The sequence below is a fragment of the Carassius auratus genome, chromosome 8 (genome assembly GCF_003368295.1).
Source record: "Carassius auratus strain Wakin chromosome 8, ASM336829v1, whole genome shotgun sequence".
In the NCBI taxonomy this organism is placed as follows: Eukaryota; Metazoa; Chordata; class Actinopteri; order Cypriniformes; family Cyprinidae; genus Carassius; species Carassius auratus.
Genome location: NC_039250.1, coordinates 21,526,526 through 21,547,719, shown reverse-complemented (window position 1 = coordinate 21,547,719; position 21,194 = coordinate 21,526,526). Strand labels below are relative to the sequence as shown.

Below are 21,194 nucleotides of genomic sequence, written 5' to 3'. Positions count from 1 at the left end.
ATGATAATTTTACTTTTTCTTTTTTTTTTAACTGCTTTTAAAACTGCTCATTACGGTGTTCATAATCGGAAGTATATTCTTTAAAGCGTTCTGTTAATGTTAAAGCCTTGTCTGTCGTTTGATTTCTGTTACATTTCTCAGCGGTGGCCATGACGGACTAATCATAGTAGATTGGTATTCATTTTTATATATTTTTATGATTTTACATTTTAGCCTACAGTTTAAAATAAGCCAGTTGAATAGGCTCGAGAACGAATTGTCTTTTTTGTCAAATAAAACATTAATTTCGTACATTTTCCCGCCCAGATTCCTTTGTGGCTAATCTCTTATCATAAAAAGCAATATTGTTGCATTGGTGTTAACATAAAATGTAATAAGCTTCCTACACAATGATAGTAAAACGTTTGTGATATTAATAGCATAAATGTGAGTCAAAAAGCATATTGTGACAGCAAGATCTTTAATGCAGGGATTCGATGACATCACATATCTGACAAATGATGTATGCAAAGGTAAATCACAAAGTGCAGATGAGGCAAATATTCAAATGACAGCATTCACAGTGATATTTGCTTAAGACATTTTCAGTCCCCTAGAGATGGTGATCTAGATATGTGTGCTTTTTGTGGCTATGTGTGGGTATGTTGGGGGTCAATAATATTCTGCAAAAGTCTTACAGAATATCCAAAAATCTATTTTCAACTGTGGTTACATTTATTTTCTTCAAAGCCTGGCCTAAATAACATATAATGGTCTATTTTATTTTAATAGCAGAATTTGTAAAAGGCCACAGAGATGATGGAAGTGTGTGAGAACGTGAAAGGGAAAAGAATCCATAAAATCCCCCAAGTGGGGTATATTTAGCAGCATGTGCTGCCTGGTCACGGAAGTTTCTGCACACAGTGGTGTGTATCATATTGCCAGAACAGGCAATATTGTTTGATGCTTTTAGCAGTAATACACACAGTACATTCAGTCAAAAAAAGCTTTTATATTTCCTTATGTAAGAGCTATAAATCAGGAATATTATGCTGAGGCTAACATTTTAATATTAAAAAGCCACAAAAAAAAATTTTTTTGTCATGAACAATTGAGTATAGCATAACCTTGGGTGAATAGAATAACCATGTAAAAACAAAGCATAGTAATAATCATCAATTATCTTATTTGATCAGTAACTATAACCAATATTTGGCACATTTTTAAAACCATATACAGTGGTCCTTTTCATATTTTAGGTTAAATAATGATTTACAACAAATGCTATATTACATGAATTCTAACGATGCACATAAGCCTAAAAGTGACATGAACGTATATTTTGTCACTGGACATTAGTAACACTATTAAATAAGAATAACATTCAGTAAAATCAAGTTTTGTTTTAAGAAATGTATATTAATAGAAAATAAATCTTATGCTTCACTGGTTAATGCAGGTCTCTCCATCTTTGACGAAGGCTGAATCCATTCAGTCACACTAATATCTGTAAGTAGAACAACAGAAAACTGTTCAGTCTGGTATGAAGAATGTTCACAATATGAAATTGTTTGTTTTCATTGATTGTTATGAGTTACACTACCATTCAAAAATCTGGTGTCATTAAGATTTTTTTATTCAGTAAGGACCCAATTTATCAAAATGACAGTAAAGACATCATTATGTTACCAAAGATTTCAACTTTGAACTTTCTATTAATCAAAGATTCCTGAAAAAAGAAGTTTTGTAAATCTTTATAGACATCCAGCAGAGGGCAGTAAGTGACCGAACATTTTATTCTGGGATATTTGATGAGAATGATGTACATAACAGTTCAAATATGTATATTGTACATAAACTATCAGTCATAATTAATATGGGGTGCTTTAAAGCCTCTCTCATACCTGTAGTAATTTGGTTTAAAGGGTCCGTTCTTATTCAGGCCCATATATTTGGCCTGTTCATCTGACAGCTCTGTAAGATGTGCATCGAAATTGGGTAGGTGCAAGCTGGCCACATACTCATCTGAAACACACACGGACATGATTTATCACAGTTAATGCACGTGACTGCTTTATTTGAGTTACAGTAGTGATTGGTTCTTACCCATCTTCTTGGGAAGCAGGTAGACATCCTGTTTGTAGCGACTTTCTGGTGCATTATACAGCTCTATCAGGGCCAAAGCCTAACATTAAAATAAAGCGCACAACAGCCAGGATTAGAGATGTTAAATCAGGCATAAAAATCATACAGCTGTGCAACAGTACTCAGAACTACTTACATAACTGGATAAAATTTTATCTGTACAAAGGGTACAGACGCACTTCAGCTAAAACTCAAATCGTGACAGGTGAAATTACCTGGGTTGTGGCTGTGATTGACAGCACAAATGAGGGGACTGTTGAGCAGCTCAGGTTCAAGAGCCGGCCCTAAAAACAGCACACAAATGACTGAGATTCACTGTGATCCACCAGGAGAGCACACAAACGACAAACATCTGTTAGGAAAAACTAAGGCTTTTCATGAATCACAATATATATATAAAAAAGTATGGGTTTGATTGACAGAAGAAAATGTTTTGGATATTATATAATCACATGGAAACACCTTTTTTGGATTAAGAATTAAATTCTTATTTTTATTTTATTATTTTAATTTTAATTTTTTTCCTTTTTTTGGAACTTTAATGCCAATACATGACTGACTATACATAGCATCAAGTGCATAAGCTGCATAAAAAAAAAAGGAAAATAGACTAATATTATATTTTTACATATTTTACATTTACAAAAACATATACTCCTGTTCAAAATTTAGGGACAGTAGGAGTTTTTTATGTTTTTGAAAAAGGACATCTCTAGTGCTCAGCAAAACTGCATTAATTTGATCAAAATTACTGTAAAAACTGTAATATTGTGAAATATTATTTTTTTAAAAATTATGTGAATATAATTTAAAATACCTGTACTGGCAAAGCTGAATTTTCATCAGCCATTACTCCAGGTTTCATTGTCACATGATCCTTCAAAAATCATTTTATTCATTTAATGCTGATTCGGCGCTCAAAAACACTTCTTATTAACACTGTTGAAAACAGTATTGCTGCTTAATATTTTTGTAAAAAATATATATATTGTAACATTATAAACTTCTTTAGAGTAAATTTTGATCAATGTAATGCATCATTGCTGAATATAAATACAGATTTCTTAAAAAAAAAAAACATACTGACACCAAACTTGTAAATGTTATTATATAAAATATATTATTTGACTCTGTATTTTTTAATATACATGATAAAAAGCTAAAAATTATACATATATTATGCACACATATATGATCACACATGTATATTAGTATATTAATCCATCAATTTGTGGCATTGCTTCAACAGTGAAACAACTAAATTCTGCATTGTATTGTGCCTAACAACATGCTCGTCTCGACTTGTTCAGGACACATACTGCACTGTTTTGATTCTTTGTGTTTAAATAATATTAAGCAGTCTTAAACTCAGACTGCCATACAAATGTGACAAATATGTCTTCTGTTGCATAAAAAGTACACTTCATCCGTCATATAACTGGCACTAATTCATGAAAAAAAGAGAAGAAGGAAAGACCTCTGCCAGTAAAATCACTCGTTTCCCGTCAGGCCAGATGACGTGGTCGACCTGTGAGCGCACCCTTTCCCAGGTGAGCTCTGGAGTCCTCAGACTCGCCTGGAACAGAGAAACAACAGACACACATGAGCGCACACAAACTAACACTCGCTTTCACTTCTGTACAGTACAGACTGATAGACCTGCAACGTTAAACCACACACACACGCAAATGCCTTCACTATGAACACCACTTTGTCATCGGAAACATGCTGCTAAGAGGCTTTCAGGTTAATTAAGTGTCCCTGCTGCTCATGGAACACCTACAAAGAATTTTCCCTGGACTAAATTCACCAATAAAGTACACTACAGCAGGAGCAAATGGCACCTCCTCATAAATAACACAAAAATATTTTCACCCGTTAAAGATTGAGACTCACTCACCACATCAATCTCAGTGTTGGAATGGCCCATGTTACACACAATACAGCCGTTCTTCATTCGATCCAAGTGCTCCCTGGTCACCACATTTTTGTTCCCTATAGAAACAGACAGGAAACCTCAATACACATTATTTGTGCATACTAATAAAAACAACACTTAAATAAAACTTACATTTATTACAAAGCTGTGCCTTTGACTAGCAGAGACCATGCATAAGTGATCTAAACCTCAATATCTCTTTACTGTGTTTTAAACAAATACTTTATCTTTTGCTGAGCAATACTTATTTTTCCCAGACTACAGAGTACAGACTCCTACAGCTGTCAAAGGTGAACCGTTTCACAGCAACTCAATGCAAGGGCATCTGGGAGGATGTGTTGTGCTGCTAAGAGCCGCAAGGAATAGAGGAAATGGATTTGAAAGTGGAAGCGAGCGACTGTAACCAGACGTACCTGTGCAGGTGATCACCATGTCCATTTGGCGAACCACCTCATTTAGCTTCACCACTCTGAAGCCGTCCATACTATGAGGGAGATAGAAACAAATGAATAAGCACATCGGCTTGTTCACAGATTTCCTGTGTAAATACTTCCCACGGCCATGTGTTTGGCTAATATGGGTAATATGCATTTAACTGACATAAAAATACATTTTATAAAGCAATTAAAAATGACAAAATCACAACAAAATTGCTCAAACCTAAACTAAAAATATAAAATTAAAGCCAATTCAAAATATTATTAAATACTATAATATTATATATAGTACTAATATACAGCACATGGTGTTTGGTTGAAATGTAGCTCATTTTTGTGGGTGTGTTTATCTTACCAAGCTTGAAGAGCACATATAGGGTCAATCTCTGTCACACACACAATGGCTCCAAGCGCTTTCAGAGCAGAACAACAACCTTTTCCCACCTACGTCAGAATCAATACAAGAATGAAAATAAAACACAGAAATGTTGTGAAAATATCTGTGCTTGTAGTAAATAAGGTCTGGCAATTTTGAGATTATTTTTTGCATTATGAAGATTATCTTTGGGGCATTTTGCAAAAGTGCAGATGTGGACTTACCTCTCCATAACCACAAACCACCACCTGCTTCCCACCAAACATCACATCTGTCGTCCTCTTCAGACTACGAAGAAAGAGGAAGACAACCGTGATTATACTCCTCCTTAGATAAGCTTTATTTATACTTGGTAAGAGGTCAGAGGAAGATATACTATATATATATATTCAAAAAGGCATATCTCAGCATTGCAGATGTCTTACCCATCCAAGATGGACTCCCTGCAGCAGTACAGATTATCAAACTTCTGCTTGGTGACAGAATCATTGACATTCATAGCGGGGACGCAAAGTTTGCCAGCTTTAGAGAGTTGGTAAAGCCTAACAGAATGAATAAAAACAGACACATTTGATGACACATTTCAGACACATTTCAATTAATTAAAATATAAAGTTTTGATTAATCCCATTATTTAAATCATATACAGATTAATAATAGAATATACATGACAACAAAGATTTGTGAAAGTGAAAGTGACAGTGAAAGTGACGTGACATTCAGCCAAGTATGGTGACCCATACTCAGAATTTGTGCTCTGCATTTAACCCATCCGAAGTGCACACACACAGAGCAGTGAACACACACACACACACACACTGTGAACACACACCAGGAGCAGTGTCATTGTGTTCGATTTTTGGTGTAGATAGCAAACTATATGAATAAGATACAAATAAAATGTATGCACTTGGCAGATGTTTTTTTCTAAAGCAAAACTGCATTCAAGATACACATTAAAAAAAGTCCTAGAGTTCTCCCTTACCTGTGTACACCTGTAACGCTCTCCTCCACGATCCCACGTACTTTCTTAAAGACACTTGGATACTTCTTATACACCCAGTGGGTCAGATCGCCCCCATCATCTAGGATCTGAGAGAAAATGTATGACGATTACTAGTCTGCAAACATACAAAGATCCTGATAATTGTTTTGAAGATTAATAAATACTGATTTGGCAGCGGCAAATTAAATTCAACTGAAATATTGTAAATAGTGGTAGATATGTTTTCACAAAGTGTAAACAGCAACAGTTAGCATCTTGCTTACACTAAGTACAAACCAGCAATAGAATTATGCTCTTTGCATAAAGTGTAAACAGAATAAATATGCAGTTTTTATAATGGGTAAATGTTGGGTTCAGTTAGTGAAATGAATCTTTGCCAGCAAGGTTGATTATTTGCACTCAGTGTAAACAGACACTGCCCACTGAGTCAGCTTTAATATCACTAGATATTTAGTGCAGAACATTATATATACCATGTTTGCCTGCCAGCCTTCCATGTTGACACAGCGATCAATGCACCACCAGAAGTCATCTTCTGATTCACCTTTCCAGGCAAAAACCGAAACACCTTTAAAGATTACAAAATAAATGAAAAGTGAGTCCATAATATCTGGCCAGGTTGGAATTGGTAGTTCAGACAACAGTAAGTTGTTTAGAGGGCTGTTTACCGCTCTCTGCCAAAGCTGCAGCCACTTCATTCTGAGTGGAGTAAATGTTACAGGCAGTCCAGCGACACTGAGCTCCCAGTGCCACCAGTGTCTCGATCAGGACCTGAAAGAAAGCAGCACAGTATATCAAAAAGATGGGAAAGCAAACTAAGAGTAACAAAATGTGTATTTACATTCATTCATACTAAGATATGAACACACATAAGCAAATACACATTGAAAATAAAAACTCTGTTGTACTAAAAGTTGTATTATGGTTATTGATATAAAAAAATTTTTAATTAGCTGGGTCTTTTAGTGACAAAGCCAGTACAGGCTATTTTAGTATTTTTCATATAATCTCATAGCATTTATTAATATTTGAACTCTTATTTTAATATTTTATATTTAGTTGTTTTCATTTGAATTTATGTTTAGTGTTTGTTTTAGTAAATTTGTTACGCTCTTTTGTATTTTTGTTTTACATTTTAAAAATATATTTCTATTTAACATTATTTTATTTACGTTTTAGTCATAATAACTTTAGTGCTTTAACTTATTTAATTTAATTTTACAAAGCAACATCTTCCTTTAAGGTTTTTTAAGTTTATGTTTTAATCTTATTTTTAAATAGAAACGTATCTATATTTTTTCTTTCAGCTTTTTAAATTAATATACAAATATTTAGAATAGTTTTAGTTAGCAGTGACAACGCTGAACTCCAAACAATAAATACTTATAGGGAATAGGGTATCCAATTAATAGACAATATAGAACACAATTTATTAAAAGCAGTTAAGATGTACACTAAATTTAAATTAACATTGATTTTAAATCATATTTACTCAAAATTCACTTATTCAATATATTACCCTGGGCTGCATTTCCCAAAAGCATCATAAAGCCTAAGTTGATTGTAGCTCCATTGGTTTCAGTGGGTCTTCTATGTACTTTAGCTTATGATGCTTTTGGGAAATGCAGTCCTGGTCAATATACTGGTCTTGTCAGCTGGTAATTTCAGTATTTTTTCTGCGGGTCATGGTTAACGCAGTTGTGCAGTACATCAAGTAAACTAACCACAAGGCTATCGTCACAGACCGTAATTTTTGTATTTAAGTAAGCTAACTTTATTGTTCATCCAAACAAACCATAGAAATGTGTAAATATTTTGTGTTAGAGTTAAAGACTAGCTGTAGAAGTATGCGTCTTTGAATTAGTGAAGCCCTGAGTAGAACCTACTGCAGTCTGTGCAGTGATGTGGGTGCATCCAACCACTTTAGCCCCAGCAAGGGGTTTCTCCCCCTGAGCTCGCTTCCGCAGGGAAATAAGGGCAGACATATCTGTGGACGTGACAGAGACAACAGTTTGGAGATGAGACAGCTTCTTTAATTATGGAGTCTAGAGTCTGAAACAGAGATCAAACCAAGTCCTGGAAAACAATCACAAACCTTGTTGCATGAAAAATGGGGAAACATTGAAAGTGAAAGTGAAAGTGAAAAAAAGGAAGGAATAGTAATAATAAAGGAATACTTCAGCCGCAAATTAAACTTCTGTTAGCATTTGTTAACACTCATGTTGTTTGAGATCTGTATGATACTGAAAACTCAATGCAAATACAGTTCTGTCATGATGACAGCTCTCTTGAGAGTTTAGCAGGGTAATATGGCAGTGTGGATGCGTTTTGTCTTGGAGGATTAGACCTGCTACACTGCTGTGGCAGAGCAATTACAGAATACATCCAAAGACATGCAGCTGAGAGCATGTAGGAAAAACTGCTTCTGCACACATAACATATACGAAACTATCCCATAGCAGATCTATACAGGTGGAGCTGGGGAAGGTGGAGGGTTTCTGAAGCATGCTGCAACTGCAACAGCAGGCACTATCCAAGTATCTGAATCTTCAAGCTCATTGGCTGCTGATGTGAAAAGAAACCAATCAGCTGTGCTATTTAAATAATGATGTGATTATATCAGACTGAATTAGAACCTACGATTTGAGGTTTCAAAACAGAACCTTGTATTTAATGTAGAATGTTTTCATGCTTCCAAAATGTACACAAAAGCATCACTAAAATGGTCTACATGAATCACGCACAATATTCCAAGTAGCTTTGCTCTTATTAACTGATTATTTCTGGATCACCGAGTCAGTGAGTTGAACTCAAGACATTTCTGTCTTTTTAAAACAAAACTTCAGGAGACTTATTTCCCATTCTTTTTACTTACATTCAAAATCTGTCTAAAATGTCTGCTTTTGTGTTTTCTGCAGAAGAAAGTCATATGGACTTGAAATAACTAAATGATGATGATATGCTTTTCCTTACTGAGTGCACTATTCCTTTAAGTATATATGTATTGTGTAGCTGGCATTGAGATCTTAACCCAATTAAAAAGATGAAACCATTAAATTAAACGGAGAACGATGACTGTTCCTGACAGCAGCAGCTGTTACCAAACCTTGTTTATTTGAAAGCACTTACTGTATTGTACACACACCTTAAATTGTGTTCAACAGATATCCTGAGCCAACAATTCTTTACTAAACCAATAACATTAATTATTAAAACTTGACAAACCAGTTGAGAATCAATGCTGTAATTGTTATGTACGCAAACCATCTTGACCTATCAAACAGAAACAAGAAAGTTCCCACTAAGCACAGGTGTGAAGATAACCCGTTACAGACTACTAAGCATAAAAGCTGAGTCTGCTAACCTTGCTCAGCGATCTCGATCTCCCGCCGTCCAAACTCAGCCTGCTTGATGTTTTTGATGCAGAAGTCACTGCTGCCCTTTGAGTTGACCTGGCTTTTCTCACGAGGAGACGTCTCATCATCCGAACTGTCAGTGTACGAGGCCGCTACAAGAGCACAGACGCACATTTTAGTGGAGTTAACACCAATGCATGCATTAATTCATGTTTGTAAAAAAAAAAAACCCTGATCTTATTAACTTATTTTGCAATTCAGTTTCAGGAATGTTTATCCCTCACTTTTGTTGGTGTTATGAGTGATTTAGGAGTGTGAATTTGTCTGATCCAGTGCCAGTTCTACCAAAAGTCTATATAGTTCTCACTTTAAGCTAACCTAGGATTATATTACACAACACACAAAACTAGCATGAACAAGAAATAAGCAATTTTAAGGCCACACTGATTTCTTACAGGAAAAATTAATCCAAAAATGAAAATGTACTCACCCTCAGGCAATCCAAGATGTAGATTGGTTTATTTCTTAATGGGAACAGATTTGGAAATCGTGCAATAACTCACTTGCTCATCCATGGATCCGCTGCAGTGAATGGGTGCCATCAGAATTGAGAGTTAAGAGTTCAAACAGCTGATAAAAAAATCACAATATTCTAAAAACAACTTCAGACCATCAATTAATGTCTTGTTAAGTGAAAAGTTGCATGTTTGTTTTTAAAAGAGCTTGTACTTGTTACTTCTGGGCAAAATAGAGTCTATAATCCATAATAATGCTTGTTTTCACCTGTAAACAATGCCTGATTGCATATTTCTCTCCTCGACATTTTCACTCATATTTATAATGTAAAGTTAAATTCTTAATTATGGACTCATTTCTTACAAACACATAGCTTTTCACCTCACAAGATATTAACTGATGGACAGGAGTCATGTGGATTACTTGTTGATTATTGTGATGTTTTTATCAGCTGTTTAGATTCTCATTCTCACGGCACCCATTCACTGCAGAGGATCCATTGGTGAGCAAGTAGTGTACTGCTAGATCTGTTCTGTGCATTTAATGCTTCGCACCATTTGTGTTTTTGTTCTTCTGAACTACAGAACTTCATTGACGTGTCAGTGCTTGGCTTGCAGTAAGGGTGGATGAGGGTCTGACCTGAGCTGTAGCTGTCCGTGGAGGACTGAGAGATGGAGCGGGACAGGGAGCGACGGCCGGTTTTTGTAGGGAACTTGCTGAACTCCTGTTTTTCCTCTTGGTTGGCAAACTGAATCTGCTACAGTAAGATGGAGGTATGGAAAAAGAGAGGATGGGGGAGAGACAGAGACATGAACATGTGAGCAGCACATTTGCATGTAGTCGAAGGAATAGTTCAGCCAAAATAAAAATTGTGGATTGAAGCCCCTCAGGTTCCATTTAAAATACATTTATACCTTAAAAATGCAAACAGCATCAGTCTCTCCTTATATTTGTCATTTCAGAACTTTAAGGCTCGATTTCAAATAATAAAAAAATAATCAAACAAACTATGTGGATATAACTTTAAAACATCACTATTGAAGATTAAATACACTAAAATACTCTAAGGAACAGCACAGCTTCAAACATGTAGAGTCTTAACATAGCCCAAAAGGACACTATAAATAGCATCTGCTCACTGCTATATTGAAATATTTTACAATTATATACAGATGTGGGGAACGGATCTCATCAGGGGATTTCAGTTCCATTTCAGTCATTTTAATAATGCAAAACTTTAAATATTCATGGGATATATGCTTGCAGGCTGATGAAGACTGTGTGCTGCTGCTGCTTTTGATGTGTGTGCTGTGTGTGTGATCGTGTTTTGTGGAGAATGCAGATTAACCTGACTGTTAATTAACCTGACCGTTAGAGATCACAAGGCAAAAGGCACTATGGAAGTACAAGTGACATGGGGGATTGTGACTGTTATTTTCTGCAGTAAACTCGAGTTACCACTGAAACAAATGCAATTTTATTTGCGGTTTTGTCGTATTTCGCCAAAAGCATTTTGTCCAGTCAGTGTTTAATGTAGAAATCCACCTTTTAGGGAAACTGACTTCAAAGGCTCCAAAACATCACGACTAATGATCTAGAACAAATTAAACAGAGTGTTTGATATAACAAAGCAAATATTTATTGACTGCGATGTTTCCAGACAGAAACTGACATGAAAGAAAAATAACTGACATTTATAAATTAAGTCGGGAATACATTAGCATATAAGTCAATCTCAAAGCTAGACATGGACTAAATTCATTTCACTTTTAATTTCATGGGGTCATTAAATTGATTAAGCAAAGAAATAAAAGCTGAAAATTTAAACCTCAGTATAAAAATACCCCATGAAGACAGATTCATCACTGTGTCACGTAACACTTCGTGTAGGAGTGATCATATGTCTGAAAAGGAAGGGAGGATGGTCAGGGTTTCTGGGATGGGTTTTGTGGTACACTATTAGCTTTACACAATAACGTGCAGGTAAATCACAGAAGCAGAGCTCTGGTCCTGACTGCACTCCTTTTTTAGAGCTGATTTATGTTTCTTTCAGAAACAGATGTCTCATCTACAGACACAGATCACCAGCGGCTCAGCTACAAAGCATCTGCAGACCCAGATTTACTGGGAAATGCAATATGACTGTGCTTTAGCAAACAAAACACTTGGTTTGATATGTAACCACAAGATGTACACATTTGCATATGTCACAAGCAAACAAAATGCTTGCTGTCACTCTAGAATCACTACATCTTATGGCACGACATGACCAAAGAAAAATAAGTAACCTCTAACCAGTGACCTTAACAAGTGATATTTATCTGATTATGTGTGTGTGTGTGTGTGTGTGTGTGTGTGTTTGTGTGCGGTTATGAGCAATCAAATAATCCAAGCATGTAATTATATTTACTGTCTAAGCGCACCACAGACAGATAGAGAGGACAGAACCTCTGTCTGTGTGGTATATGAAAACAGGAGATTTCTTTAATGCATCTGATGACAGTCAATCTGCCAGTCTTTAGGAAAGGATTCTGGACACTTCAATAGCACTCGTGAATCTGATACGTTTTCCAAGCAAAACAGCGGATCCCTCACCCCAAAACACAGCTGCCATCACAATTCCTACTGTGAAATATAGACAATGTGAAAAGACACAGAAGAAACTTTTTAGCTGCTCTTTCACAGATCAGGGGATGTATTTGAAATTTCTTTTAGTTTCAAATTATAAAATATACAGTACAGACCAAAAGTTTGGAAACATTACTATTTTTAATGTTTTCGAAAGTTTCTTCTGCTCATCAAGCCTGCATTTATTTGATCAAAAATACAGAAAAAAAGTAATATTGTGATATATTATTAAAATTTAAAATAATTGTTTTTAAATTTATTATACTTTAAATTATCATTTATTTCTGTGACGCAGAACTGAATTTTTAGGATCATTATCACATGATCCTTTAGAAATCATTCTAATATGATGATTCATTATCAAAGTTGGAAACAGTTCTGCTGCTTAATATTTTTTCAGAACATTTGATACTTTTTTAGGATACTTTGATGAATAAAAAGTAAAAAAAAAAATTTTTTTAAAAAGAAGCTATGTTTTGTAATAACAATATACACTACTGGTCAATAATTTGGGGTCAGTATTTTTTTTTTCTTTTTTTTAAATAAAATCAATACTTTTATTCAGCATTGATAAAAAGTGATATTAAAGAAAATATATTATTAGAATATATATTATTAGAATGGTTTTTTTTTATAAATGCAGTTCTTTTTAACCTTTTATTCATCAAATATATTAGACAGCAGAACTGTTTCCAACACTCATAATAAATCAGAATATTAGAATGATTTCTAAATGATCATGTGATCGACTGATGTTACATGTGACACTGAAGGCTGGAGTAATGATGCTGAAAATTCAGCTTTGATCACAGGAAGAAATCATTTATTTAAAGTATATTCAAATAGAAAACTATTATTTTAAGTTGTAATAATATTTCACAATATTACAGCTTTTTCTGTATTTTTGATCAAATAAATGCAGGCTTGATGAACAGAAGAAACTTCTTTCAAAAACATTAAAAATAGTAATGTTTCCAAACTTTTGGTCTGTACTGTATATAATATTTTTTAAATACACTACTTTGGGGTCATAACATGAAAATATATTGTATTATTATTATTATTTAATTTTTTAAGAAGTCTGTTTTGTATTTTAATATATTTAACAATTATTCCTGTGAAGGCAAAGCTGAATTATCTCCAATTATTACTCCAGTCATCAGAGTCACACTATCCTTCAGAAATCATTCTAATATGCTGATTTTCTGCTCAAAAAACATTTATGAATTTATCACAAATTATTCATGTCCTTACTCTTAAGTTTAATCAATTTAACGTATCCTGGCTGAATAGAAGTATCATATAAAATGTTCTGTTGAGATCTTTTCCAAAACTGCTCCATATACTTAACTTCACATGTCTTCAGATTTCAGTTTGATAAGCAGTGATCCACGATACACTTGCTTTACTCAAAACAGTCAACAGTCTACTTTCCAGTCCCAGAAAATGCTCAGCTTCTCCTGTAGCACTGCTTTAACCCCATCAGTTTATCTGTTATCTAACTTGTGATTTGCCAGACAGCATCCAAGTCCTGAGTTAGGTATGTTTGGACACAAAACTGCAGGAGATGCCAGTGAAGTTGACAAAACACACAGCTGACGTTTCAAGGAAATTGGAGTGATAATAAAATGCCATTGTGAGGCGGTATTGTGACCCCGAGGCAAAGCTTTGAACTTAAAGTGCAAGTGAAATAACCAGACAGTTACTATCAGAGAGTAGAGTATAATTCTTCAGTTGAGAGACAGAGACACAAAGAAAGCTATGGACTGTGATGAAGCCTTATAAGCAGTAACATCACTTCCAGCTCATTTAGCTGATTGCACTGTTGCTTAAATTATTAAATCATACTATATTCTTTTTTTAACACTCTGGCAATGTGCTGTAATAATCTTAAAGGCTGTGGATTATGTTAAACCCCAACACTGCCCCAACCAGTGTTAGCAGGAAAGTCCAATGTAAGGGTCAAAAGACATAACTGACTTTAACTGAAAACATTTGACTGTGGCAGATGTATATATCTCTGCTTGACAGAGTCAGACTTATGACTTCAGCTTCATATTTGAGTAATATTTCTCAAGTCTATTTTAGTCTATAAGTCCCTGAAAAACCAGCACATGATGTCTCAAAACTTCCTACTCAGAGGAAGAACAGAGAACTTCAAACATTTCTCACATTGTGAGCGCTACTTATCAATAAACTCCGCAGAGTATAATGTAAATGATTTTGATGTGTGATTTCTACCCAATCAGTTGACTTGATCACAGATTAATGACCTTTTTAAGGTCAATTCAAAATATAAACAAAAATGTAGAATATATGTATATATACATGAGAAGAAATATACATGTAAATCTATCTATGATGAAAATATAATCATCGCTGCCTCCCCCAAATTGTTTTTATTATTTATGTTTTTATTTATGTTATGTAATCTATAATATAAAAGATCATTATAAAATTACATTTATAAATATTGAATAATATGATAAACTTTAAAATATATTTATATATAATTTTTTTCTAAAAACAAATATATATTTATAATTTAACTTATATTGATATATAGTATACATAGGGAAAATATATATACTTTTCCCTTAATTTCTTTTTTTTTTAAACATTTTGTATTATTATATTGATATAGTTAATTTCAGAAGTATAGCTTAAAAAAAATTCTGAAGTACAGTTCTTTCTGTCTCTCAATATATAGACTTTATGTAAATAAACATATATACAGTCAGTCAAAAGTCACCAACAAAAATCAGAGCTCTTTTTGCTGTGTGCTGCTGTAGAGGATGGAAGAGAGAGTAATGTGGTACTTACCCTGGGAAAGTCATAGCCATGGTTCATGGTCCCTGTCTGTGCCGGCTGCCTCTGGCCTGTGTGCCTGTGTATTGTTACCACTGGTGTTTCACCAGTGTAGTTTTACACACTGGCGGGTGTAGGGGGAAGTTTCTGCGTGGAGTTCTTACAGCGGACACGAGGGTATGGGAGGTGACAATGGAACCAATAAATCAACCACTCACAAACCCGGCCAACCTACTTTTGCTCTCCCTCTCTTTCTGTAATCTACCGTTCCTTGCAACCACCATGAGGGCCGTCAGCCCGTCTGTTTGTGGTGACTAAATGTTTCAGGAATACTAAAGGAAGGGTGTATTTGTTTTAATCCAACTGGTTCTCCCAGTGCCTTCAGAAACAGACTCTCCTGCAGAGTTCATTCAGGGCGGCTAATAAAACAGGGATCTGGAGGGAATTAAACCATGTTTCTGTAAACCCCTAAAGCATCCACTATAGGTCACGTCGGTTAACTCTATTCCAAGATCTAACTAAGAATAGAAGAAGAAGAAATCCATCCAGTTCATTGACTGTTCCGCTTTACAGCTGAGCTCACAGTGATCCATCATGGTGGAAACAGACAGGCAGTACTGGGCCAGCAGACGCTGTTGAGCCGTTTACAATGACTCTGCCAATTCCTGCTGTAGTCCTAATGTAACCAGTCTGGCTTTCAGCCACAGTCTCTAATCCCAGGCCGAGGTCACACAGTATACACTACACTCCACATACTTGTCAACAAAAACAAAGAACTCTACTGCACTCCACACGGTATTGGGTTTTTGATTTAAAGGCACCATAGAATGCATTGATACAATATTTTAAATTGTTTTCTGATGTCCCCAGAGTGTGTATGCAAAGTTTTATCTCAAAATACCCCACGGATACATTTTTTTAAATTGCTATTTTTAAGGTATGAGCCAAAACGCTCTGTTTATGTGTATGTCCCCTTTAAATGAAAATGAGCTGGTGCTCCTGCCTCCCTTCCAGTGTTGACACTTGACAAGTCTACGGTTTTCTTGTGAAATTGGGCTACTATAACAATGATTCATTTGCAAACCGGATATCCAGACTGCTTTGTTTTGAACTCTCTCTCACAACAGACACGGAAGAGAAGACAATGCTGAATAAAGTCGTAGTTTTTGCTATTTTTGGACCAAAATGTATTTTCGATGCTTCAAAAAATTCTAACTGACCCTCTGATGTCACATGGACTACTTTGAGGATGTTTTTCTTACCTTTCTGGACATGGACAGTATACCATACACACAGCTTCAATGGAGGGACTGAGAGCTCTCGGACTAAATCTAAAATATCTTAAACTGTGTTCCAGAGATAAACGGAGGTTAACGATAAACGGGATTGAAACAACATGAGGGTAAGTTATTAATTACATAATTTTGCTATCTGGGGGAACTAACCCTTTAAGTACCAGTGGTACCGAGGTCCCGGTCAAACCCGGTTCAGCGGTATGATTTCCGCGAAGCAGAAAACGAGGACGGAATCTAAAAAAAAAAGCCCAAAAGTTGTTTGAAATATGAATCCGTGTTCTGCGCGTCTCTGTGTGAATTAGTGAATGGCAGAGACGTGCGGGTTTGTTTACTACATAGACTGAGGCGCATGACGCTTGCATTAATTTCAGCATTTGAGCTTCAGAGTTCTCTCTCCATCAAGCGATCTGAACTTTTCAGTTCATCTCAATGGACGCACAGCGCACCTGTATTTGATGCTCTGTAAACTCTTTGTGAAGGCGCACAACTCACCGTCGCTTTACTGATAGCGCTGTTTCTCACACATGCAAAGAGAGAGAGAGAGCGAGAGTCTTACCACGCTGAATCGACACGCTATATGTAAACTATTCTTTGTTGTCTTCTCCCGTCAAAATAATGGAGTTTATTTAGAATTATTCATATTCATTTTCGAGCAAGCAGAAGACATACCGGTTTCTCCAGTAGTAGGCGGAGCTAATGCGCAAATGGCAATTTCATTGGCTGGCGTTCATCTATTACCGTCCCAGTTTTAAATTCAGCAAATCAGTTTGACCGAACGCAGACAACGTGATTAATATTCATGAACCCAGCAGCTCATCAATTCATAGTGCATTGTATATACATTAGTATTATATTAGAATTAGTAGTAATATTATCTTTTAATAATAATTAATATGATCTATTACTATTTTTTTACATAAAGGCATTGTGCTAGATATATTACTATTATTTAGTAAAATGTATGTGATACTGCTACAATTGTTGAAAAAAATTATAAAACTTTTTTTTTTTTAAGAAATAAATCACAATATTTCTTCCATGTTTTAATTTTAATAGCAAATCCCCTTTATTTACCAAAAATAAAATGTGTTTAAATTTCATAAATTAAAAGACAAATTAAATTTGGGTGAAACTTGTTTACTGTTTTTCATAATTATATAACTTGTAGAAAAACTTTAAACACAATTGTAAATAAGTATAAAGAATGGCATTGGTTTTATATTTAGTGCTAAAAAGTTATTTTTTTTTAATTAGTATATTTTTGTGTTTTGTTTTGGTACCGAAATTGGTACAGAGAACCGTGAATTTTCACTGGTATCGGTACGGAATACTGAAATTTTGGTACCATGACAACACTACAAGTGATGTTTCTTTAATGAGTTTAAATGTGATTTTATACAACAGTTCAGAAAATAAGAAGTTGATATTGTTATATTTTAAATAAAATATTACGTTTTTGCTCAATGTTGCAGAGAACATATTACCTTTAAAGCCATAGCAGAATTGTTGCATGTCTCCGAGCAGCACAGCGATGTTTAGTTTCTGAATGAATCTGCGTTTTGAACGAATTGTGTGAACCAATGATTCAAAGGCAGATTCATAAAGAAAGCCATTTACTTGAAATAATCAGCCGTTTGAACAAAACGCATGACGACATGTACTGCCACCTGCTGGCAGATTTAGTTTCATATTTAAAGTATAATTTCATTAAAAAAAATACCAATCAATGACTTTTATTGAATGAATAAAAAATACTGAGACGTTTCTCAGATGATCTTCTTTCATGTTCCATAGTTTATGTTTGGCCGTAGCCTAAATGTATATGTATAATCCATTTTGTTAAATCAAATCAAATATTTCTTTTTAAAGCTACGATTTGTAATGTCTTCTTGATACTTTCTCAGTTTTTTAAATATTCTTGGGTATTTTCACAGTCAAATTTAGTTTGTGATTAATTAGATAAAAAAATGTAATCGACTGACAGCCCTACTATATATACAGCAGCATACTAAAGATTTGACCATTACTCTGATGGCAAAAAAATATATACTTTTTTTAGAAGAATTTTACACAGGCTGCTTGATAAATTACCATTAATCATTACATTTTTACAATTTAATAAAAAAAAAAAAAAACACACACACTTAATGAACAACCCTACAAAACCGTGTACCAAAAAGTCCTGATATTATTCACAACTCACATAGCCTAATGATGACCAGACTGTGACAGAGTTTTATCATTAACAAGGCTGATTATTAACAATAGGCCTAACATGATTTGGCTGAGAATGTGAAACTTCTGAAAAACTGTTTAAAGACAGCAATCTGCTCAACCAAGTCAAAAATAATCGCTCTGCTCAGACCACTTGAGAGAATTAAATAACGGGGCGCTAAAGTGCCAATGGTCTAACGTGAATAAATGAAACGCGATCTAAGCTCTCTCAGATGACTGCTCGGGGTAAAGAGATCCTAATGGCAGCTCAAGCACTAAAGCAGAAACAGCGGTTCAAACTCTCAAAGCATCCATTCAGTAGAACTGGACCTGCAACCCTGAACATTTCCAGAAATCGGATCTTATCTCCATAACTATGTCCATTATGCATAACAAGCAAGAAATCTGAAACAAAAGGAGTCATTTCATTATGATGGATGTACCATAAAGAGACATTGTGAGTCAAAGTACACATAAGAGGAATAGATCTAAGATCTAAGAAACTAATCTCCTACTAAACCTAAATGACAGGCTGAATGTTTGATGAGAAAACACAATAAGGAGAGCTCAAGGTCAGTGAGGGCTCTCAGCAGGTACAGCGGCCCCATGCCAATTCTCGGCCCGAGAAACAGGAGAAAATGTTTACTGAGTGACTCAGTACATGTGTCATATTTCTCAGCTCAATGCAACTTACTTTCACAATGTTATCAGAGCCTCCTGCTCACAGAGGGACAAAGCTAGAAGAGGTAGAAGGAGAAACTTTCTCACACCCTAAAACTGTGATGAGAAAAGGATACGATTACACAAAAACTGTGATTACTAGGCAGAAGCACTGCCAGCACATTCAAAAGAGGGAATACACAAGATCACAGGGGGAAATAGATGAATGCATGCTGTACTCAACCACTGAGCATGTCTCAAGAGACTCCAGCTCTTATGAGGCAATTTGTGAGGTGAACACATTATGTTAGGCTTTTTATACCAGATAAACACAAAGAATGATTAAATGATTAAAAATAATTTCAGAAATTATTGGAGAAGATTTTACAAGAAAATACCATTTCAGTCTTTCTACTTAAAAAATTTGATGCTTGACTGTATGTGTTTCTTGTCAGTTCTCTGTAAGCATCTGTGTACATACTAGGGAAAATTGTTTTAAAGTAAATCCTACACCCATTTTTTTTCAGTATGCAAAATGTTGCTATTGATAGATTTATATGAATACTTAATTACACACTGTCCGAAATCCGATTTCGTAAATATTAAAGAGTAAATGTGAATGTCAACACTGAACTAGATTTGGCGCTGAGTGTAATGCAGCTGAAGAGAAGCAGAAGAACACCCCTTGGCTCTGTTGTATAACCAGCTGACAACTTGATGAGCAAGTGGGCAGAGTAGTGTGCCTCTTTTACCACCCACTCACACACACACACACACACAATTCAGAGGGCCACACTGAATACATTTTCACAATCTGGACTGGATCATCTTTCCTTTCCAGAGTCAATCAATCATCTATCTATCTATCTATCTATCGATCGATCTATCTATCGATCGATCTATGCTGCATCTTCACTCTTTGGTCTTCGCAATGAAGTGCTCTGTCACTGTCAGTTGTGCTACATGCAATTCTAGGTCATTTTTCTTTCTTTCTAGGAAATCTAAAGAAATGTATAGGCTGAAAAGATATTTCGCTTTTCCTTTAGGCTATATGTTAGATTCCAGCGTTTGACAGTTTGTGAACTGCAGTGGACGAAGGTCGGACACAGTCAGAGCAGCTCAGAGAAAATAACTGGATGCGGCGAGAAAAGAACTAAAGAAACGCTTGGAAAATGCGTCACGTGACTGTAATAGGCTCCAGCACACCTCTAGGTCAACTCTCGCCGGGGATAATCTTTCCTAATGATCACGGTAAACTGGGCAACATGTCCCAAGTGCGATGTTTTCAGGACAAACATAATGTATGTTTGACCCATAAACAGCTAGCTGTAGAAAAGACACGTCTCTCTTACCTTTTTCATGGATTTGTGTGTCGGGACCGCAGTGAATGCGGCGGACAGCTCTCCGACGTTCATGTTCGTGCCCGTCATCGCGGAGTATTTCTCGGCAACGTTTTCGCTCTCTTTAAACTCTTTGCTGGCCTGTTTCACCTCCAGCTTCAAATCCCCGCCACAGTCTGTCATGGCAATCTATATCTAAGTTACGCGTCTTCCGAGCCGTTGCCGGTGCTTTTACTCGATAGTCCTTCAGCTCGGTTACTGTAACCTTTCGATTCGTCCTTATGTTGCTGGAGCGCTTCAAAAGCTCCGACTATCTCAAAGGCGGAAGGGGTGATTGCGCAAAAACGTCTGCAGGAGAGGAACAAACTGTCGAATGCGGATAAAAAACAGATGCTAGTTTATAAGAATGTAATATCACTCAAGCCTCAGTGGAGCACAGATTATTATATTTGACTGTCCGGTTAACGGCCAGCAGCAGCATCAGCGGTGGGCGGG

The 21,194-nt window shown here is 35.6% G+C and overlaps 1 protein-coding gene across 4 annotated transcripts; it reads right to left on the bottom strand.

Annotated features, from left to right (window-relative positions):
- Positions 1-445: 445 nt before the first annotated feature.
- Positions 446-21,137, bottom strand: LOC113107615 (S-adenosylhomocysteine hydrolase-like protein 1). Of its 4 annotated transcripts, none has more exons than XM_026270253.1 (17): positions 20,712-21,137; positions 10,394-10,508; positions 9,247-9,390; positions 7,769-7,869; positions 6,551-6,653; positions 6,356-6,450; positions 5,862-5,968; positions 5,302-5,418; positions 5,101-5,164; positions 4,856-4,944; positions 4,477-4,547; positions 4,025-4,119; positions 3,602-3,700; positions 2,340-2,408; positions 2,086-2,164; positions 1,884-2,004; positions 446-1,486 (listed from the first exon to the last, which is right to left on the bottom strand). In XM_026270253.1, exons 1-17 carry the CDS (start codon positions 20,880-20,882, stop codon positions 1,480-1,482), a joined length of 1,647 nt encoding a protein of 548 aa, XP_026126038.1. In that variant the 5' UTR covers positions 20,883-21,137; the 3' UTR covers positions 446-1,479. The 4 variants fall into 4 exon arrangements, with proteins under 4 accessions (XP_026126038.1, XP_026126037.1, XP_026126039.1 ...); XM_026270252.1 differs by having other exon boundaries at positions 10,394-10,511; positions 20,712-21,135; XM_026270254.1 differs by lacking the exon at positions 20,712-21,137 and adding an exon at positions 15,206-15,307 and having other exon boundaries at positions 10,394-10,511.
- Positions 21,138-21,194: the final 57 nt, after the last annotated feature.